This window comes from Chrysochloris asiatica, unplaced genomic scaffold, assembly GCF_000296735.1.
Source record: "Chrysochloris asiatica unplaced genomic scaffold, ChrAsi1.0 scaffold00035, whole genome shotgun sequence".
Classification (NCBI taxonomy): domain Eukaryota; kingdom Metazoa; phylum Chordata; class Mammalia; order Afrosoricida; family Chrysochloridae; genus Chrysochloris; species Chrysochloris asiatica.
In genome coordinates, this window is record NW_006408553.1 from 6396874 (window position 1) to 6420794 (window position 23921).

A 23921-nucleotide genomic window follows, 5' to 3' on the forward strand; every position below is an offset into this window, starting at 1 on the left:
TTACAATAAGGGTCTTATGCAATATTTTTCCTTTTGTGACTGACTAATTTCACTCAGCATAAGGAGCTCTGGTAGCATAGTGGTTACAAATCGGGCTGCGAACCTTAAGGTCAGCGGTTCGAAACTACCAGCCGCTCTGCGGGAGAAAGATGAGGCTTTCTACTCCTGTAAAGATTGACACCCTCAGAAACCCTGTACAGGGTCGCTATGGGTCGGAACCGACTCAACGGCACATAATAACAACAACAACAATATCATTTTACAGTGGTTTGAAAGCTACTAAAGAAAGAACAGTTCCAAGTATATTATTTTAAAGGTTTACTTGTGAACTTTCCTTTAAGACTATTTCCTTAGGTGTTTTTTTTTAAATCAATTAGTGGGCAATGTTTTGAAAAATTGGATGCCATAAGATAATATGTATTACTTCGACTTTTATCGTTTCAACTTAAATTCTAGGGCTTATTGTTGTTACATACTATCAAGTCAGTTCCGACTCTAGCGACCGTGCATAGGGTTTCCAATGAGTGGCTGATGATTTAGAACCACTAACCTTGTGGTTACCAGTCAGTGCTTATCCTACAGTAGTTAACAGTCCAGTGCTTATCTACCCCAGGACTCCTTCATGATCCTGTTGTTGTTGTTGTTAAGTGCCACTGAGTTGGTTTCGACTCATAGAAGCCTTTATAGGGTTTCCAAGAGTACTTATCTAATACGGTATTTATAATCCTTTTGATAGCTTCTTTTTTCTTTTTTTCCTTTGCTTTTCCGGTTCTACCTCTAAGAGCTCCATTTGGTATATATTTGTTTTGCTCTCCAGCCAGAAGCTATTTGTCTGTTAGCTGTTTGCAGTATGAGCTTTTCTTCATAGTTTTAAGTTACCTAAATGACTGAGAGGTATTGAAATCAATTAGTAAACAGATTGATCGTTTATGCACTATCATTTCTTCATTCTCCAAGCTAGCCATAGGCTTGAAGCTCTGTGTGGGCTCTCCCCTTACTGCCCTTGCTACAGCCAAAAAGAAAATTCTAGGCAGGAATGTGCAAAGTGCAGCTGACAGGACTCTTTCTCTGCTTGCCTCTAGGTAGAGATGACGTCACAGCAGACAGCTGGTCTATACGGGTAATTTGATTAGGGAGAAGAGGTTAGAGAGGAATTCTACCACCTGCTTTCAACAGGACAAATCCTTTTGTAGGAAGAGTCCTGCAGAAGTAGGTAAGACCCGGATGTACCAAGAACATCCACAGGTCCCTAGTTATTTATTATTATATCACTAGCATTGCTTGAGTACCCAGAACATGGAAATTATTTGCCCAAGTTAAGATTTCTGTCATCTTTTTGCTACAGCAAGTTAGTTTGAGAAGCTATTGAGGCATTGTATTAAAGATTTACAGCCTCAGAAACCCTGTACAGGGTTGCTGTGAATTGGAACCAACTCCATGGCATATAACAACAACAACATGTATACTAAAGTGTTGAATATTACTAAGCACAATTGTTGTGAAGTGGTGTTGAGTCAGCTCCGACTCATAGCAGCCCTGTGTAGGGTTTCAGAGGAGTGGCTGATGGGTTTGAATCACACAATAGGCTGGTGATATATGCTAAGGACTCCTGTTTCTCAACTGAGCATTTTGTGTTTTACAGACTAGGTAAAATTCACCCTTAATAATTGTGACAGATCACTGAGACTTATTCATACCAAACTGAAACTAAGATTTTTACCAGTCAAGATGATGTGGGCAAGATGAGTTGAAAGTATGGGAGAAATAATGAGTAAATAAAATGAGCAAATGAAGGAACTGATAAAATGAAATCTAAAAGTTTTTCCTCTGTTGGGTAAAACTTTTGAGGAAAGAGATTTGTTGGGATCTGCTGAGGCCCTCAGACAGAAAACTTGGTGAATTGAGAGCTTCATGTCACTGCTGACTTTTCATGTGGTCAGTATAACTTGTCCAGTTTTTTTTTTTTCAGTTTCCCCACTCTGGCCTTGGGCACTTTACTGAAAGAATGAGGGCTACTTACCTCACATAGAATTTAGGTTTACCAAAGCAATTTGAGGTTTTGCTAGAATAACTTGATTTTGTTTGCTTTGGTTTTTGACTTCTCATGTGTGGTTGGATGAATCTCAAAGACCATTTTGTCGGGAATTTGTGTAAGTTACCTCAATTTTTAAAGTTGAGTTCCTTGTAGATGGCAACTTTTTAAATATGAGGTGGTAGTATAATTATTATTGGCCAAAACCAAAGCTGATTCTGTCCAGATGCCTGAATTCTCCCAGTCTTCCTTTTCTAAATTCAACATCCATTTCTTCTCCCTCTTCTCCTGTTCTTTTTATGTTACTTTATTTTCACTGTTTTTCATAAGAATCTTCTCACTTAGCCTATGAGCCTCTGTGCATTCTGATAAGATAAATTTCCTGTGCACGTTACCTGGTGGGACTCTACCCCTTCCCTAAAGCAGTCGTCAACCCACTTAGTATGAAACTACCAATGGCTCAAAACATCTACTGAGAATTCAAACTCATCATTGGTTCAAATTCCCACGACCACATGAAGCGCTGAAGCACCCTGAGAAGCAAGCACACAGCTCCCTTAAAGCACCATCGATACCCATACCTGTATGTGGAGCCCTTCCCCTGCTCTGTTGCCCATCTATCCCCCTTCCCTGCAACCTGGAATCTCTGCTCTTCCATCTCCTATATCTCACAGGTGCCCATCTCCTCCCCACTTCCCCTAGGCTTCTGCCTTGCACTTGTTCAGTCTTTGTAGTATGCCACTATTTTATAATGACTTTTCCCTCCCACTCCTCTTCTTGATATAAATGTTATCCCATTTACCTTCAGAAATTCCTAAGATTAAGGAGGCCTCTCATCCTCCCCCCCAGATGGTTCTCATACAAATACTGCCTCCCACTTCCTCTTCTTTCAGGTGCTTCTTCACCCCTCGCCATCATCCCGCTTTCTTTCCTTCTTCCGACTCAGGCAACCCCATATTCCCTACCTTTCCTTATAAATTCTCCTGCTCCAGTAAATATTTTAAAAGTCAGCCTGAGAAAAGATAGCTTTCACAAAAGAAAAATCTCGCAGTCTGCATTTACTTGGGTGAGTGTATACCATTCTCTTAACATCATTAGATTATTTTCATTGTAAGAATATAAATCCTGAGGTTTCTTTTAAAGTTATGATTCTGTGTCATGCAGCATGCTCCAAACTCTGGTTTCACTTTGACAACAAGTAGTTCCCTAGTTGCTCAGGGCTCAGAAGTGAATCAGGACCTATCCTCAGGGAAGCCTTGGAGCTGCCACAGAGAAGCTGTCACCGGTTTGGCAGCGTGAGCTGGCCCCTACTCCTCCCAGCACATGCTCCGGGCATGGGCCTGGGGTCACAGCCTGCCTTGGCTCAAAGGTCAGCACACCCAGGCTCACCAAAACAGCCATCAGTGTTGCTTCACAAACGGGGACCTGTACAGCCACTCTTGACCCTTCTGTAACACAGATATTGTCAAAGGAAATTCCAGGGGTCTGCCCAAAAATGCTGTTACTACCAAGTAACCAAATTTCCATAATTAACGTTCAGGATCAATAACATGCCTGCTTATCTGCCAAGTCTTTTGTTCCTCTAGAGTCCTCTATGAGCTTTTCAGCAACTTTCTGAAAGTGATCTGTCCCAGCCAATGCTTTTAATGCTCACTGCAAAATTTAATCTGCTTATGAAAGTGAACTATAGCCTAAAAAATATTAATTCTGGAATTAGAGTGTTGAAGTTGAGGTAAAAGTACACGATGCCAAAACTAAGTGGTCCTGTTAACTCCTAAGAATTAGAGCGTATAAGGGCAGCATACATGTAGAAGGCCCAGCAGGGTCTGGAGCTGATGCCCAACTTTGAGTCAGATGTCTAGCTATTTCTTACTCGAAAGGCAAAACTCAAACAGCAACATGATGTTTTGCATTCCTATGTACAGACTAATAAGTAGCTTTTCTTTTTATGTGGCTATGAGGTATAAATATTGCCAACTCTTTGCCTAGTATGTTGCCTTTATTGTTTTTCTATATTCATAAAGCCTTTAATCTCTTGCTTGGTTTTGGCCAACTTCATACCAGAACAAGTTTATCATCGCCACTTTCACCTAAATTTGACAAAGACATTTAATGACAGTCACCAGGAGACTTTTCTTCATTAGCCCTTCAGTGCCAAAGAACTATCCCTTAAATAGAGTTAAATAAGTGATTTTATCAGGACTTTAACACTTTGTAAAGAAATAGTACATAGAAACGTTGAGATGTTATAGTGAGCAACAATTTGAATTTCTTCTTTGGGTGACTGTTGGAAATTCAGTACACTGTATCTGATTCTTTTTTTCTTTCTTTCCTTTTTCTTTAACTTATAGGTTCAGCTGTTTGGCAGCTGATCGCATCCTTCCTGAGACTTCCAATCTCAGGAACTCATTGCATTGTTGGTTCAACTATAGGATTCTCCCTTGTTGCAATTGGTACAAAAGGTGTGCAGTGGATGGAACTTGTCAAGATTGGTAATTGCCATTTTCTTTTACGTATAAGAAGGAAATTTACATTTCCTAGAGTAAGTTTTATTAAAAGTTACCTTTGTAATACATTTTTTCCTACAAATGTTAAGGTTTAGAAGATCTGTATGGGTAATGCATTTTACTTTAAAACTTCTGGTAATAGAATTGTGAGCTATTATATGTTAGATAGTGTTTCCTAATTCCAAACACTCTTTTCAAATGTTACATTGCTATCAAGCGGTGAAAATCGGGATGTAGCTGTTGTTCCTGGGAAGAATAGAATTCTGTCTGAATGAAACCAATCTGTAGGTTAGAGAGAAACTAGGCCCAAGTGGGGAAAATACCTTAAATGTCCAGGAGTTCATGGTCAAGGGTATGCCTCAAAGTGAACCATATGTAACGGACATCATTGCATTCAAGCGATCATCTAGTCTACCCCTGGAGAGAAAGCAGTCTAGTGTTCCTCCTAAACTGTTTGCCTGCCCAGTGGTGAAACAAGACGTAGATTAGATCCATTTGTAAGGGTCTAACAAATCTGTTTTCTCGTTCTCACTCTTAGCTGGAGGTAAGTCCATTCAGTCTCATGAATACCAATGTGACAAATATTCATCGCATCTCCATGTTTTTAGCAGAATGACAATTTTCTCAGGAGCCCTAGGCCAGACTGGATTCCTCGTCTGCCAAGTAGGGACTCATACTAACAGGAAATCACCTTATATCTCAGACTTTTAGAAAAGTGGCTCTCAGCTCCAACTGCACTTCAGAATCACCCCAGGGAAGCAGTTAAAAATACCAGTGCCCAAATCCCTGTTCCAAACCTGGGGTGTGGGACCAGAGCATAGCCAGTTTTGAAAACTCCCCAGATGGTTCCAGTGTCCAGCCAGAGTTGGGAACTACTAGAGTAGAGGCTGAACATCTCAGAGCCCCAGTAGTTAGATGTCAGGAATAAAAGTGCCAGCCTGGACTCAAAAAACAGAATGGAAGGTGGCCCACCTTTTAGATTCCCTTCACTGGTAGAATAAGGACTCTCCATATGCACTGATAACAAGAGAAGCAAAAGGGGCCTCAGAGAGAATCAGAAGATTCTTCTGAGGCAAGAGCTCAGAAGAATGATTGATGTGTTTTGATGACTGCGCATTGGTTATAGCTTTAGTTAAGTGTGATTGTGTGTGTGTGTGTATGTGAATGCACTTATAATTATGTGAGGATCAGCTTTGTCATGGGCTTATTAATTAAGTTCTCAATTAAGATAAATATTTCAGAGAATATTAATATACAAGAGTCAGTCAAAAAGTATTGCTACAAAGTCATAGGCACCTTCATTGAACACAAATATCAAAATGTGAGGCTACTGTTTCTCCACGTTTCCTCCATCTCATCTAAAGGCAGTGATTCCACCTCTCTAGTCCTTCCCCAAAGAATTCTGTGCTCTTTGATTTCAAAATGGCAGTTTTTCATCCTCGAGGAACTCAAATTGTATTTCTATGACGTGTTCTTTAGTTTGGGGAACAAAAAGATGTCGGAAGGGGCAAGATCAAGGCTGTCGGGTGAATGGCTTAAGATTTTCCAATGAAATTATCCTAGGGACAGCCTTTGCCACCCTCAAAGAATGAACAGGTGTATTGTGATGGGAAAAAAATTCCTAAGTGCACCTTTTTTGGCCTTTTTTTTTTTTTCACCAATGCTCTTTTCAATTTCCTTTAAACTTTATAATAAGGCCCCTTGATTGTCTTCTGTCCTTTGAGAAAATCTATCAATCTTACCCCTTTGGAGTTCCCAAAATAGTCAACGTGACCTTCTGAGCTGACCTCTATGCCTTGAATTTTCATTGACCCAGTAGGTCCCCTCAGAAGCCACTGTTTCGAATGAAGCTTTTTGTTGAAGGCACCCTAATGAGACTAAGACAAACGTGTTATTGAGAAAACTTGTCTGCAGCCATGCATTGATCACAGAGGCATGTGTAAACACGTTTTGTTGAGAATAAACGTGCAAGTATGAGCCCTAGTAGCAATACTTTTTGACTCATGTAATATATGTTGGCTATCATTGTATTATATAACCATAACTATAGATTTTTACATTCATTAATTTTTTTTTTTTTAATTATTCAGTTGCTTCTTGGTTTATATCTCCACTGTTATCTGGTTTCATGTCTGGCGTGCTGTTTGTACTGATCAGAATTTTCATCTTAAAGAAGGTAAGTGAGGCTATTATATTTTATTAAAGTTTAGAACTAATTTAATTCTACTTAGTAGAAGTGGTGAAGAGTTAGTGGAATAAAGGAATAATTGTATTTTTACAATGTTAAGGCAGTCCTTTGGTATTAGAATCAGACATTATTATAAGTAGCCAGAAAGAATCAAGGTAATTATCCAGGGATCCCCTCCCTCCCCAAAGTCAGCATTACAGAGTGTGTTTGTTAGCTCTGTGATTTAGTGCATTAGTCAGTTCTCTCAGGCATTGTGCTCAGACCTCAAGAAAGACAGGTAATTATTTTCCTAATGTTGATCTGAATGGAATAAGATCGTACTAAGATTTATAAATTAACTATCATTAAAAATACAGAGACAGTTTCCATACTCAACTGTAAAGATGTTTCCTATTTTTTAACAGAAAAAACAAGTTTGAAACACTGAAGGGAATTGAGAAAAGAAAATACACACTACTGGAAATGCGTTTTATCTAAAAAATAAAATGAGATTAAAATTTACTGAGATAAATATTCTAGAAAGAGACTTTATATTTTTTTATTTGACTTGCTTGGGATCATTGCAATATTTTACAAATGAAAAAGCTTGCTTTTGAGTATGGTTGAAGTACTAACTTAGCATATGAGACACATGTCTTCCTTCAGCTATATCCTTGCTTGGAAATGTGATAGTTTTTCTTAAGATTGCCAAACCATCTATCTATTAGAGGACCCAAAGTGAAAATCACCAACCTCATTTCTCACCTTTCCTTCTACTGGGCCCCTGCTACACTAAGACTTACTTAGATCTTAGAAGAGGCTACCCTGTCTTGCCTGGTAGATTCTCTAACCCCTATCTAGAACCCATCCTTTCCTGGCAAACTACTCAGCCTTCGGGCGTCACCTCCAAGAAGCCTTTACTCTACCACTCTGAGTCCTTGGTAACTCTCTTGTCTCCTCCCATAGCACTTATCACACTGTGTGCTGCTTTGTTGCATGCTTATTGTCTGTCTGCCGTCTGACTGTAAAATCTGTGGGAGTGTAGGGACCATGACTGTGGTTCATTCATATATTCCAGTGCCAACCTTGTGTTGAACACTAACAGGATACTTGTTGAAGAGTTGTTGAGAAAAGTGGTGGATGCTTGAATGGGTGATGGATGGATGGATGGATCGATGGATGGACAGACAAGACAGTTGGATGGATGGATGGATGAATGATTGAGAATAAGGACTAAAGGAAGAAAGAAAAATAGTGAGGAAGGCTGGAAGTTGGAGGGAACAGGGAGTAAAGAAGGGGTATACCTCAATAAGATATTTCTCTTTTGAACTTTAATAATTGGTTATTTGAGATAAAAGTTAAGTTATTCAATTAAAAAGCACAAGCTCAGAACTTTACACCTTCAGATATTTTTTTGCTTAGGAGTCTTGAGCAATTATTGTCACCAATGAAATAACCATGGAAATCAAAGTCAGTAAGCACTTAAGCCTCCTAATGTTTTGTTTTCCATTCAGTTTGAGTTCTTTTCATGTGATACAAGCAGTCCTTACATCACTGACTGTGCCTTTGATCACTGGTCCCTGCCCATTATTGTTGGTGCTGGTGGTAGTGTTGTGTGCCATTGACCCATACCAACTCTACACGACAAGGTAGAACTGCCCTAAAGAGTGTCCTCGTCTGTAACCTTCACAGAAACAGACTGTCACATCTTCTCTTGCAGAGAGGCTAGTGGGTTTGAACCATCAACCTTTCAGTGAACAGCCAAGCTCTTGACAATTGTACCATCAGGGCTCCTTTGCTACCCGTTGTTTGTTGTTGTTAAGTGCCATCAAGTTGCTTTCAATTCATAGTGATCCTGCATAGGGTTTCTGAGGAGCAGCTGGTGGATTTGAACCACCAACCTTGTGGATGGCAGTCCAGTGCTTACCCTACAGCACCACACCAGGATATTCCTACCCATTAGTTCTTAGTACTTGTTGTTTTACCTTCCCTGGCTGGCTCTGACTGTGACTCTCACATAAATGGATCGCTTTCTACCCCTACTGTTACTGTTCCTAACGCCTCTCAAGTCTAGCCCTTAACTAAAGGAATAAAGGCTACTTGGGAGATTCCAAAGTAGGTTCTTGATGAACTGTACTCTTCTGCACATAACTTGATTTTTACACTTTTGCATTTGGCAGTTGATACTTTTGAGATACTCTCTATTTTTTCATACTTCTATAACTCATCAGTTTTTAGACTAATCTTCCTTTTATCATGGAGAGATAGCATGTTCATGTAAATGTACAAGTAGAGTGCCTTACATGGTTATGTGAAATTGGTCCTTCTTTTGAATTATTTAAGCACCATCTTTCAAATGTTCCAGTACTGCCATGCAGATCCCAATTCATGTTTTTACTTAAAAATTCTTTGTAAATCTGCTTAAATTTTTAAATTTCTAATATTGTCTTTGTGTGGTACCATGGTATAAAACACTGGACCACAAAGTCAATTTGAACTACAAGGTCAATAGTTCAAACTCACCAACCTCTCCTTGGAAATCCTATACAGGGCTACTATGAGTCAGAACCGACTTGATGGCACTTAATAACAATAACAATATTGTCTTAGATGTTACTTAACTTTCAACATGTGTCATATGCTTCTTGTTGAAGTATTAGATTTAGGAAGCCTTGTAGAGCTGTAGGATAAGCACTGGACTGCTAACCACAAGGTTGATAGTTCAAACTCATCAACCATTCCTTTGAAACCCTCTACAGGGTCACTGTGAGTCTGAACTGACTTGATGACAGTTAACAACAACAATAACAAAGTAGTAAATAAATGTTTTATTAGACAAAGAACCCACAGTTCTTTGTTAACTTTTAATAATTGGAGGTTAAATATTACACCTTGTGACGAGATTTTGAAAACTATAGCTCATGGTAATATATTTGCTTTATATTTTTTTGCGTAATAGATTGGTGTAAAATGTAATAGTAATGTATTTGATTATTCAAGAACAGCTTTAGAGGTTAGAGCTTCAAATTATTTATTCAAAATATACTTTTAGGGCCAAAAATTTAATTTATCTAGAGAAGTGTGCTGACACATTTTAAAGCTGAGTCCTGAGCTTCTCCCTTCTAAGTGAACCTAAGCTGGCAGTTCTTTTCTGTTTATAAATCTGACATCAGCTCATGTGATTCTAGTGCTTTACTGTGTCTGCTGGCCACAGTAGTGAGCTCTTTCAAACAGCATTTGTTTAAGAGAAACGTCCCACGCTGATGCTGTTTCAGCAGGCCACGGGGTGGTGAAATAGCCAGCCTCTGACTACACCAGGGTTTGGGGAGACGTTCTTGAACTTTGTTTTATATTATTTTGTTTATATTGACTCCCAATACTCCTTGAATCCTTACCTTCCACTTCATCTCATTACAGGAGGACCCTGTTCCCAATGGCCTTCGGGCACTCCCAGTGTTCTACGCTGCTACTATAGCAATAAATGTATTTTCCATCATGTACACTGGGGCTCCAGGTAAGACTTCCTTGGAAGTTTAAATTCTGTAAGCTGAGTGCATTATGTGTGAATAGTACTGAATAGTTTGGGATCTGGCATTGTTGTTGGCTGACTGTAGAAAGCACTGCTCATAATCATGGTGGAATAGTAAGAAAACAGTGGAAATGATTAATGCGCTGGGCTGCAAACTGAAAGATTAGAGGCTTGAATCCACACTGAGAGAGACGCTGCTGAAGAAAGAGCTGGTGATCTGCTTCTGAAAAACCAGAAATTGAAAACCCTGTGGAGCACAGTTCTACTCTGACACACTTGGAATCGACTTCATGGCAACTAGTACTGGTAAAGAGAGTAATAGATGTATTTACTTGCTTAAAATACTCAAGTGCTTTGTGTAGAATAAAGACTGCAGGCTTTCAAGTTAAAAAAAGAAAAGGAAATCCCTATTTTGACATTCACCCAGTTATGTTATTATTTCATCAGTTTACTCAACCTCCCTCAGTCTCTGAACATGTTGATCCAACTTGTTGATCAAGGAACAGTGGTGCAGATCAGGAGAGGGCTGTAGAGCACCAAAGAGAACTCAGCTAACAGAGGCACTACTCGTATTGTGTGTGTTGGCAGTACAGCAGTAGAAACTCTACAGTGCCACCAATATAGAGCTCTTTGGGTGTTGTCACACCAATCCGACGATGCAAAGCAGTTCTTTTCTTAAAAATACTAAGAAAGACCAATGATAATTTTGTTTTCAGAATGACTCCCCTTTTCCCCCATTGCGAGGACTTGTGTATTCTTTCCAAAGGGTTCATAGTTTCAGGTGGTTTTCAAAAAACAATTCTTTTCTTTTACATTATGGGTAGTTAAAGAAGGAAACTTACACACAGTATTTTAATTGTCCACATTCCAATATTGATGAACTACTGACAGTCTAATATTTTGCTCATGTTTTGGTAAGGAAGAGTCTACCATCATTTCTCTTTGTTAGATGTACCCTTTACAGCCAGATCCTGAATACATTCATCATTGTGGGGCTATGTAATGTCAACAGATATGTTAGTTTTTGTTATTTTGCTTTTTAATGTCCTTTATGGATGAGAAATCATACTTCCGTTATTAGCTGTATATGATAGAAAACTCTCCCATTCTTTATTCAAAGCATAAATAACATTTCTGGAAAATGGTACATCATAATACAAGTCATATAACATCAAGTTAGCAGAACAGGTGAAGATCCAAAACTACTTCCATCAGTATAGATTACATATGAACATCAAGAAAACAAAAATCTTCACAGCTGGACCCATAAGCAACATCATGATAACTAGAGAAAGGATTGAGCTTGTCAAAGAGTTGATTTTACCTAGATCAACAATCAACACCCATGGAAGCAGCAGTCTAGATATCATATGACATATTGAATTGGACAAATCTGCTATAAAAGACCTCCTTAAAATAATGAAGAGCCAAGATGTCACTTTGCAGACTAAGGTACACCTGTCCTAAGCCAATAGTATCGATCACAATGGACAATGAATAAGGAAGAAGAGAGAAGAATTGATGCATTTGAATTATGGTGATAGCAAAGAATATTAAAATAATGTACCTTAGAGGTAGAAAGAATACATTCTGCCAGGAGAATTAATACATCTTTGTTGGAAGAACTACAGCCAGAATACTCCTTAAAAGCAAGGATGACAAGACTTGGTTTCACATATGTTGGACATATTACCAGGAGGGACCAGTCCCTGGAGAAGGGCATGGTGCTTAGTAAATAAAAGGTCAGTGAGAAAGAAGACACTTAATGAGATGGATTGGCACATTAGCTGAAACAGTGGGCTCAAGCATAGCAATGATTGTGAGGATGGCGGAGGACCAGACTGTGCTTTGCTCTGTTATACGTTGGGTTGCTATGAGTTGGAACCAACTTGAAGACATGTAACAACAACATACCAGTGGTTGTAATCCCATTTGGAAATGAGTTTTCTTTGTCCCATTAATGAGTCAGTATTAGTGTAGGAGTGTCTTAACTCTATCTCTTTTGACATAAAAGCAGATAATGCAAGCAAGAAGGTATGGAGGACGATAGATGTCCAGCCACTCCATGATCATGGGATAACATAAACTGAAAAGAGACAAAGACCTTCCCCAGAGTAAACAGAGAGAGCCTTCCCCTGCAGCTAATGCATGGAATACAGTTGTCTAGCTTTCACTCTCGTCTCAGTTTGTCATACTGTGGTGGCTTTAGTGTCGCTGTGATGCTGGAAGCTATGTCACTGGTATCTTAAATACCAGCAGGTACACCCATGGTGGACAGACTTCAGCTGAGTTTATAAACTAAGGCAGGTTAGAAAGAAGGAGAGGCGGACTACTTCTGAATACTTAGCCACTGAAAAGCTTATGAATAGCAGTGGAACACTATCGGACAGCACCAGAATATTGAATATTGAAACAGAATGAAGAGCACCAGAATGTTGTCAGATATAGTGCTGGAAGATGAGCCCCTCAGGTTGGAAGGCACTTAAAATATGACTGAAGAAAAGCTGCCTCCTCAAAGTAGAGTTGACTGTGATAACCCGAATGGAATAGAGCTTTGTGGAACTTCATTTGTTGATGGGCACACCTCAAAATGAGGAGAAGCAGCTGAAAATATCCATCAATAATCAGAACATGAAATGTACAAAGTATGAATCTAAGGAAATTGGAAGTAGTCAGTTGAAATGGAATGTATAAAGATTAATATCCTAGTCATTAGTGATCTGAAATGGACTTGTATTGGCCATTTTGAATCTGAAAATCATATTGTTTACTATGCTGGGAATGACTAATTGAAAAGGAATGGCATCATGTTCATAAAAAAAAACATTTCAAGATCTATCTTGAAGTGTAATGCTGTGACAGGATAACATCCATATACCTACAAGGAAGGCCAGTTAATACCACTATTATTCAAATTTATGCACCAAACACTAAAGCCAGTGATAATGATAAACTTGAAGAGTTCTACCAACTTCTTCAGTCTGAAATATCAATCATGCAATTAAGAGTGTTGGTAATTACTGGTGATAGGAATGCAAAGGTTGGAAACAAAAGAAGAAGGATCAGTAATTGGGAAATATGGCCTTGGTGAGCAAATGCTTTGGAAATCACATAATAGAATTTTGTAAGACTAATAACTATACAGGGTCACTATGGGTCAGAACTGAGTCAACAGCACTTAACAACAACAACATGGGCAAATTATTGAATGATGCAGAAAACATCAAAAGAATATGGAAGGAGTATACAGATTTACTGTGCAAAAAAAAAAAAAGAATGATATTCAACTAATTCAAGAGATAGCATGTGATCAAGAGCCAGTGGTACTGAAGGAAGAAGTCCAAGGTATACTGAGGGCATTGACAAAGAGCAAAGCTCCAGGAATTGATGAAATCCACAAATTGAAATCTTTCAACAAATTGATGCAGCACTGGAAGCACTCACGCATCTATGCCAAGAAATTTGGAAGACAGCTGCACAACTAGCTAATTGGAAGAGATCCATATTTGTGCCCATTCCAAAGAGAAGTGACCTAACAGAATGGGGAAATTATGGGACAATATCATTAATATCATATGCAAGTAAAATTTGGCTGGAGGTAATTAAAAAATGGTTGCAACAGTACATTGACAGGGAACTGCTAGAGATTCAATTCAGATTCAAATGAGAATGTGGAACTAGGAATATCATTGCTGACATCAGATGGATATTGGCTGAAAACAGAGACCACTCAGAGTTTTTCAACTGTGTTGATCATAACAAGCTATGGACAACTTTACGGAGAATAGGTATTCTGGAACACTTAATTGTGCTCATGAGGAACCTGTACGTAGACCAAGAAGCAGTCGTTTGAGCAGAAAAAGGGAACATGAAAGGTTTAAAATTAAGACAAGTGCGTGCTAAGGTTGTACTCTCTCACCATATTTGTTCAGTCTGCTTGCTGAGTAAATAATCCAAGAAACTGGATTATATGAAGAAGAATTTGACATCAGAATTGCAGGAAGACTTGTTAACAATATGCAGATGATAAAACTTTGCTTGCTGAAAAAGAAGAGGACTTAAAATACAGATAAAGATCAAAACTCACAGCTCTTGTATGGGTTGTACTTCAATTCAAAGAAAACAAAAATCCTCAACACTGGACTAATAAATAGCATCAAGATAACTGGAGAAGATATTGAAGTTGTCAAAGACTTTATAAAGCTCGGGTCAACCATCAACACTCTTGGAAGCTGCAGTTAAGAAATCAAATGACATATTGCATTAGTCAAATATGCTGCACAAAGCCATCTTTAAAGTGATCAAGAGCAAAGATCACTTTGAGGATTAAGATGTGCCTGACCTCGGTCAGGTTACTTTCAATAGCTTCATATGCATGTGAAAATTGGACAGTGAATAAACAAGATTGGAGAAGAATTGCTGCATTGGAATTACAGAGTTGAAGAAGAATATCAAAAGTACTATGTACTGCTAGAAGAACAAACACATCTGTATTAAAATCTGTGTTGGAAGAAGTACAGTCAGAATGCTCCTTGGAAGCCAGAATGACACCTCTTTGCCTCTCATACTTCAGACTTATTATCAGGTAGGACCATTCCCTGAAGGACATCATGCTAGGTAAAGTGGAGAGTCAGCGAAAAAGAGGAAGACCTCCAGTGAGATGGATTGGCACAGTGATAGCAGCAATGGACTCAAGCTTATCAATGATTGTGAGGATGGCCCAAGACCAAGCAGTGCTTTGTTCTGTTGTGCATTAGGATGCTGTGAGAACCAACTCAATGACACTTAACAGCAACAAGCTGGTAAAGCCACCCACTTGCGGTAATTCTCTTTTAGCAGCGCTAGTTAATTAAGACACCATCTTTTGCTGCAGCTTTATTCAACAGCTGCTAAAAGAATTTTCTTACTGGGAGACCAAATGAATATAAAGAAAATTGAACCCCATAGGATGGATGAGACACTAGTGATACTTTAAATACTTCTTCATAGGGTTGCTGTGAGGCAAATAATATAAATGCTAGCTTTCATTGCGCTGAATTTTACGTGAATGAATCCTTCCAACTCCTCTAGGATATAGGTACTATTGCTAGCCCTGTTTTGTAGGTAGAAATGGGCCCATGAAGCTAAGTCCTCAAGATAATTTAACTGTAAGGTGCAGAACCAAAATGTGAAGCAGACAGTCTGTTCCAGAGCCCATTGATTTTATTGTTGACACTGTACCAATAGATGAGATGGCACCGATAAAACACCCAGTATAGAATCAGGCTCATTATGTTACAGGTAACGACAATAAAAATGATTTGACTTGAATGAATTCTTTCCTTTCTCTTGATTGTTTTAAGAAATATCTTCTTTCCCAACATCTTTAGGACAGACTATGTATCTTTTGCATGTATTCAATATACTACTTAATGTGAAGAGCATTGTCAACCCTTTAATTTAGGGATTTACACAATTTATATAGGGATCTTGAAGGCCATTGTTCAATTAAAAGTTCTAGAGTTTGCGTTAATTATCTTGGTTGGGCAGCTGCTGCGTCAGGAACATAACATCTCCTCGCCTCTGTAGCTCATTATAAAGTGGCCTTCGCAAGAGGGATGCTGTGAGGATTTCATGAGAGGATGTGGGCAGAGTCCTTAGCAGTGTCTGGACCCAATAAATGCTCAACACATGTTAGGGGCTAGTTTACTATCATCAGTCATAATTAGTCTCATCTCTTTGACTGTAAGTTGCCAACATATCCTTTCTACTTTTCCACAGATTTTTGTATGCAGATTTTTCTCTTGGGAGTTTAGGGGATGAGGGTTTGCCTAGAGGGAAAAAAAAAGATGGTCATGACTGAAAGGCCTAACCATTTTGTTCCTCCAATGATTCAGAAATAGATAATATTTGTTTCTGGGGAATGTTTCTAAAATATCTAGTTCTTGTTGTTGTTGTAAAGTGCCATCAAGCTGGTTTTGATTCAAAGTGACCCTGCATAGGCTTTCCAATGAACAACTGGTGGGTCTGAACCGCCAACCTTGTTGTTCAAACCGATCTTGCCGTCTAGTGCTATATCCCATAGCACCACATGCCCACGTCTTATTTTAATTTAGACGTTGAAGGCTGTCTTCACAATGGATCTAAATAGCATACTATCTCTTCATATAATACAGCTCTGTATATCCAGTTATACTGGAAATCGCCTTGTCATATTTGATGGAAGAGAGTGAGCTAAGTAAAGAGTCCCTTCAGTAGTCACCAAACATGTAAGTTCTTACAGCAGACGTCTGATGGGTACTGGTGGTATGCTGTGAAGTCAGTTCCGACTCATAGTGACCCTGCATAGTGTTTCTGAGGCTGTAAATAATTATGGGAGCATAAAGCCTCATCTTTCTCCTGTGGAGCAACGAATAGATTCAAACGACTGACCTTGCGGTTAGCAACCCAGCTCATAATCCACTACATTACCAGGGCTCTTTTCTTCTCCTACTGCCTTTCTTCTTAGAAAATATTCTAAGGAAATAAAAGGAAAGAAATAAATGTTCTAAGCAATAAGTGGAATATTAATCTCATCCAGCTCTAAGAGATTTTGATAAAGAGCATTTTTATCATGGGGATGGGTTTGATTTTGAGTTACAGTGTTTTGTTTTGATTTTCTCTGCTCCTTCACTCCAAATTATTAGGAAGTTGCTTATAGTTTAGGCTTAGTTTGATTTGTTTTACTTTGTATTGGACATGACTTTTTCAGATAAGTCATTCTTGTACTTCAAACACTGAGTTAGAGCTTGGAAAGACTAGTCTTTGTATTTTGCATTTTTGCATTTGTGGTTTTAAAAAAGTTATCTGCAAGAGTCAAAAATAACTTTAGGAAATAAAGTGCTTACTTTAATTGGATACAAGCCTAAGTAACTTTTTTTTTTTTTTTAATGAAAAAGATTGTAGTTGTATGGGACCTGTGTTTTATTCAGTGTTTAAACAATGATTAGTGAAATTCACTGCATGCCTCTTTGAATAATCAAAGCATATAGAGCCCTGGTGTGGTTCTGTAGGATAAGCACTGGAGTGCTAACCACAAGGTTGGTGGTTCAAACCCACCACTCACTCTTCAGAAACCCTATACACAGGAGTCACTCTGAGTTAGAATCAGCTCAATGGCACTTAAGAACAACAAAACAATATTGCCTAATTAGGCCTCTGATAGGACATGTAACTTCCAAGACAGTGATTCTCAAAATAAGTTCCCCAGACCAGTATCATCAGCATCTTTTGGTAACTTATAAAACAATGGCAATTTCTCAGGCCCCCAGACCCATGAATCAACAATCTGTGGTTTAGCAATCCCTCCAAATCATCCTGATGCACAGCGCAGTTTGAGAATTAATGCTCTAATCAACTCTTTGACCAGAATTTCCACATGACTACCTTGTAAAGGAGCTCTGGTAGCGAACTGGTTACAATTGGGCTGCGAACCTCAAGGTTAGCATTTCAAAACTACCAGCTGTTCTGCAGGAGAAAGATGAGGCGTTCTGCTCCCGTAAAGATTTACAGCCTTGTAAACCCTGTTCAGGGTCGACTCCAGGGCACACAGCCACCACCACCACTTTGTAATGGATGCTCTTTGAAAGTCCTTACCAGCACCAATTGCTTACATTCTTTTTTTAATCAGCATGTGAATTCTCATATTTAGCCAGGCCTGGGTTCTGACTTCCCCAGAGCAAGTCTGCATTTGTGAAGTCCTGCCTCCTTCACCTCCTTCACGGCTGCCCTTGGTCCAGTCTGGAGGGAATCAGAGCATCATACCACCCTCAGTCCCCAGCTGGCTTTGTGAGGGAAGCTTTGCACAGAGAGGATCTCTGTATTCCATGTTACAATGTTACAGTGCCAAGCTGTGGAGCAGCCAGACAGTGTAACTGCAGTGATTCTTAGCCCTGGTTTGGGAAAGCCCAGGGTGAGAAGAATCTCCATTTATCACAAGAGGTTAGATTCAGAACAGAGTTGTTGTTTTGTTGTTAAGTGCCATCGAGTCGGTTCCGACCCATAGCGACCCTGTACAGAGTTTCCGAGGGTGTAAATCTTTACGGGAGTAGAAAGCCTCATCTTTCTCCCGCGGAGCGCCTGGTAGTTTCGAACCACAGACCTTAAGGTTCGCAGCCCGATTCGTAACCACTACGCTACCAGAGCTCAGAACAGAGTAGTTTGAGTTTAATTCCTCTTAAAATTACTGTAAATGAGCTCTGGTTTGAAAAAAGCTGGTACCATATGCAAAGGGAGAAAGAAAAAGAAAAGGAAAATCTAAATTATTGGTAAAGTTAGGATATATGTATTTTTTTATGATTATTAAGAGTGCTTCATTTTCTAACAGAAGTTGCTCCAGGAGTGCTTTTAAGGCATGAGTTATTATAAAACAAGAAAAGAAAAGAAAAAAACTAGTTAATCCACTTTATCAGGTTAAGTAGGGCTAATAAAAAATGATTACAAATGAAGTATAGCTTAATATGTATGACCATGAAAAGCTGTCCACAATATTCTGTTAAAGTGAAAAATGAAAGCATAGAACTGTATATATGAGGGGGCTTCAGAAAGTTCATGGGAAAAATGAATGAAAATATAATGAAATTTTTTCCACGAACTTTTTGAAGCTTCCCCTCACATAATAGCTCTATAATATAATATAGTATAATAGCTGTCATGTGCCGTCGAGTCGATCCCAACTCATAGTGATGCCACATGATTCAGTAGAACTGCCCCATAGGGTTTCCTGGGCTGTCATTGTGCCACCAGGGGTCCCAATAGGATTGTACTTAGACTGAATTGTTAAGAAGCGGGGGAGGGGCTCACACACAGCCCATATGGTGTGTTTGTATAGCTAGAAAACGGCTGGAAAGATACACACCAGACAGGATCAGTGTTCCCCTGGAAAGCAGGTTCAAGAGGGAAGAATGATGGGGAAATGTCATCATTTTATATCAGATATTTTTATAATATATAATATTTTGTATTACTTTTGAATTACTGATATTTTTATGACACATAATATTATAAAATTGAACCTTAAAAAAACACAGATCTGTATAGTGAATCAAACCTTTTTTTTTTTTTTTTTTACTTTATAGGTAGTAATAATTGTTACATGAGAAAAACATGGGTGGTGGACTGTGAGTTTTTAGGAAAAGTTCTGTTTGTTCCCTCAATGCTTTAGTACTCTTCTGATCTTATAGAGACTTAGAATAGCACTGGAAAGATGTTTGAGGTTAGAGCTAAATCATTATTCATTATATCTTAGCTGCTCAAAAATGAAAGGAGCTTGAGATGAAAGACTGTGGGGTGACTGGAGCTGAGAGCTGGGATCCAGAATTGCCAGCGATTGGTTCCTGGCAGCTGCTTTTGGCTGGGTAAACTCGAGTAATTCAAGCTATGCCCCACTTTTTGACTATCCACAGAGTGTACTGTATTTTTTCTCATATAACATGCCTGTGCAAATAATATGCACACATATAATACATACAGTACACATAGACTAAAGCACAAGAAGGCTGCTCAGTTTGCAAAACCATGTGGTATACACATTATTTGCATAAAACAATGCAGTCATGTTGCTTCTAGTCTGATTAACCTCTTAAGGTGTCGTTATTTGGAAGCCATTTCAGATCCTCAGCAGGAAGGCAGTTTGATACAAATTATTCTTGTCAAAATTTTTGCTTTACTTAAGTCTACTTTAAATTTTCATGGAAAAAAAAAGAACGCTGTGCCTTTGTTACACTCATACATTGAGTCAAGTACTTTTCTGTGTGGAACTTTCTCTTTCTATTCATCCATAAAATTTTATTTTGTATGTTTAGTACAGTTTGGAACTATATAACATAAATTACTCTCAGTTTGCATTTCTTATACTCAGGTTTTAAAAATAAAGCCTTATGTTCTTTTGCTGCTCTTTGTTATTAAGTTGCTGAAATAATTTGGTAAGGCCCTTGCTCTCATTCTGTTTCGCCCTCCTCTCTTACACCCTATTAGCTTCTTTCCCCCTGTATTCCTGGCTTCCCTTGATCTTTTTCCTTGTCTGTGATTTTTCCCTCTGCCCACCCCCTCCCACCAATACCACCCTCAGTGGTGTCTTTATCCCTCACTCCCCTATCTAGTTTCTTATGACGTAGGAGGATAATTTCAGAGTTCCCTGGCCACTTCCCAGGCCAACCTAATGGCAAAAACAGGTGTAATGGGAAAGGATCAAAAGACAGATGACATTATGACTTACTGGCTAAGAAAAGGATGGGAAGCCTTGTAGCTGACCTCAGTTTCTCCTGACACTTCTAGTGGGAAGCAGAGAGTGGGGCTCAGTACCAACACATAAAGCAGACCTCTCTTCTTTTTTGGGGGGCCCTTCTCAGCATGAAAGCAAACATATAGGACCTGTTAGCAAAAGTGATCATTTAAAAAAAAAAAAAATTGTTTCCTAAATTGCTACTCTCCCCCACAGGATTGTCCCCGAGAATAGGTTAACCTAATAAACTCAAAAGCAGCACAGTTAACAGTTTATAATCAACCTAGTAAGGAACCCCAAGGTCAGCAATGCGAATCCTCCAGCAACTCCGCTGGAGAAGGATGAGGTGAAATTTTCTGTTCCTGTAAGATTTAAAGTCTCAGAAATGCTCTATAGGGTGACTATGAGTTGGAGCCAACTCAACAGCTCACTACCACCACCACCATCAACAAAACCAGGAACCCCAAAGGAAACAGGGACAACCTATTCAAAATCCAAATGCTCTGAAGGTCTATGTATGATTGGGCTTGATGCTAGTTGATCAATTTAATGTTGGTAACCACTCCATTTGGCAGGAAACAGGTTGCGAGAGTGATCCTTTATCTCATATATTAAAACTATGGTATTAGGCTATACTACAAAAGCCAGGAGGCCGTGCACAGCCCAGTGACGGGTGCAGAACTATAAAATATAAATTGCATCAAGTTATGCATATTGCTATACAGCTAGCCTTTATTACCTACCTGTTACCTTTATTATCTTGAGCCACTTCCCTGCTGTCCATACAGATCCACCTAATTCTTATGACTCTATTAAAATTATTTCATATTTCCTTATGTGTTGCATATATTAGTTGTTTTTGCAAAATTTTACGATTACGAATGATGCTTGACTAGGTATCCTTGTATGTATGTGTCTTTGTGTTTGTGTGTGATCATGGGTGTTTAAATAGTTCACCTGTGGAAGTGTATGTAATGTGCTTGTTGTCACCGGTGCCTGGAGGTGTACAAAGTGGTGAGTGTAGGAGCTTTTGGAACACTCTGGAAACAGGCGTATGATGCTCTCCAACCACAACATGCACTTCCACCTTTTTATTGGCTAATGTAATTGCAGCTTAGTGTGCATTATTGGATGTACGTTTTTGTTTTGTTTTTAATTTTTTCTATGTTGTAATCCCACATGCACACACACACAAAAGGCACTGACCTTCAAAATGTATGGAATTACAACATAGAAAAACTTTTTTTAAAACTATTTTAACCATTTTTAGTGCACAATTCAGTAGTGTTAAGTAAATTCACATCATTACTGTTTCCAGATATTTTTTAAACATAAATTGAATCGCTTACGTATTTTGCCAGCCAGCCAGCCTTTTTATTAGCTACCTATTACCTTTATTATTCTCCGCCTCTTTCCTTCTATTTCACAAACAGAAACTTGGTATGTATTAAACAATAACTCTCCATTTTCCCTCCCCCTCGGCCCCTGGTATTCTACTTTCTGTCTCTATTAATGTGCTTATTCTAGATAGAGGGTCAGTGACCTTTAAAAAGCCTTTTCTTTCTAAGCGGATTTTTAAAAGGTTTGAGTATGTGGTCAGAATGTTGTTTTTTTGTTAAGTGCTATCAAGTCGGTTCCAACTCATAGTGACCCTGTATAGAGTTTCCGAGGAGCGACTGGTGAGCTTGAACTGCCAACCTTGTGGTTCAAACTGACCTTGTGGTCTAGCACATTAACCCGAAGCACCACACCAGAACTCCACATGGTCAGAATGCATGTTCATTTAAGCAGGGCTGCTGAGTGCTGAGAAGCCCAAAGAGGCAACAGTCTTGGGCATGAGCTGCAGGATAGACCTTAGCCTTCACTACCATGGCAGCAGACTCATTTCTTAACCACATTTCTCCACTTAGAAATTTAGATCTTGAGATAATAAATAAATTGTTTGACTACCAACTTCCTATGCTGTTTGTGCCAAAGAGGGAATTTAAAAATATTTTTTTATTAACTAACTTAACCACATATTCACAGTGTGTTGTTGTTAAGTGTCATCAAGCCTGTATAGAGTTTCTGAGAACGGCTGGTGGGCTTGAACTGTCAACCTAGAGATTACTAATCCAGTACCGCATGTAGTGTCTTCTAAACACTACCCCAAAGGTACAACATTTTTTTTCCCCCCTTCTCTTTCTCTTTCTAGAGGAGAGTTTTATTAAATACAAAACCCAGGTACTTCGTTTTAGATTTGGGGAATGGAAAATGCGCTGACACAAGGCTTGGCCTTTCAGGAAGTAGCCACCAACAACAGTGCTGTTCATTCTCGTCCACAGTGCTCGGTCTGGTTCTCCCCATGTGGGCAATAGCACTCATTTCCTTCGGCATCGCGCTCCTCTTCGCCCTTTTAGTGTGGCTGTTCGTGTGTCCATGGATGCGGAGGAAAATAACAGGTAAGGGCATTTTATTATTATTATTACGGTTTGCAAAAAAACTCCTTCTTCCTGGAACTTCCAATGTCATACTCAGTTGTCCTGACTAATGGAAGGAAGAGGGGCATGGATAGCTCCAGAGTGTACACTGCGATGCATGCCACGTCTTCGGCCTCTTGGCTCTCAACACATGCTGGCTCAAACTGTTTCTAGATAACTGGATGTTCACTGTGCAGCCAAGTCGTACCAGCCTTATGGCAAGCATGAGTCTTCAAGGAAAGGCACGTTGACACCACAATAAGACTTCACCTCACACCCACAAGAACAGTAACCTAGCAGTCCTAACTGTGAAGAAGTAGAGTAGCCGGAATTCTCACCCATTTATGGTGAAAATATAAAATGGTGCACCCACTGTGTAAATTAGTTTAGCTGTGTTTATAAAATAAAGCATACATTTACTGTATGGCTCAATAATTCCCAAGTATCCAAGAGAAATAAAAACATATTCATGAAATGACATGTACATACACGTTTTAGGCATAATAAACAAAAGTGGGAACAATGTAATGTTCACCAACAGGTGAGTGGACAGCAAATTGAGATATAGTTGTATAATAGCAGACTGTGGTATTAAGTGCCACTGAGTCGATTTCGACTAATAGGGAGCTGGTATAGGGTTTCCAAGGAGCAGCTGGTGGGTTTCAATGGCCAACCTTGTGGCTTGCAGTGCAGTGCTGATCATACAATGCCACACCAGGATTCCAAATAGCAGACTGTTGTTGTTGTTGTTAAGTGTCGTTGAGTCGATTCCAACCCATAGCAACCCTGTATAGGGTTTCCAAGGAGCAGCTGGTGAGCTTGAACCACCGACCTTGCAATTCAAACGACTTTGCAGTCTACTCATCAGTAAAAGAATGAACCACTAATAGACACACAACATAATGAATTTTACAGATGAATTGTTAGTTGAGAAAAAAAGTGCATATTATATATTTATAAAATTTGAGAACAGGGAAAAAATAATCT

The 23921-nt window shown here is 39.1% G+C and overlaps 1 protein-coding gene across 1 annotated transcript in view; it reads left to right on the forward strand.

Annotated features, from left to right (window-relative positions):
* Positions 1–23921, forward strand: part of SLC20A2 (solute carrier family 20 (phosphate transporter), member 2) — a 91811-nt gene that overhangs the window by 36017 nt on the left and 31873 nt on the right. The window contains exons 3-6 of the mRNA XM_006859919.1: positions 4384–4524; positions 6630–6715; positions 10124–10220; positions 22800–22916. Of these exons, the coding sequence (XP_006859981.1) occupies positions 4384–4524; positions 6630–6715; positions 10124–10220; positions 22800–22916 (441 nt within the window). The remainder of the gene's footprint in view (positions 1–4383; positions 4525–6629; positions 6716–10123; positions 10221–22799; positions 22917–23921) is intronic.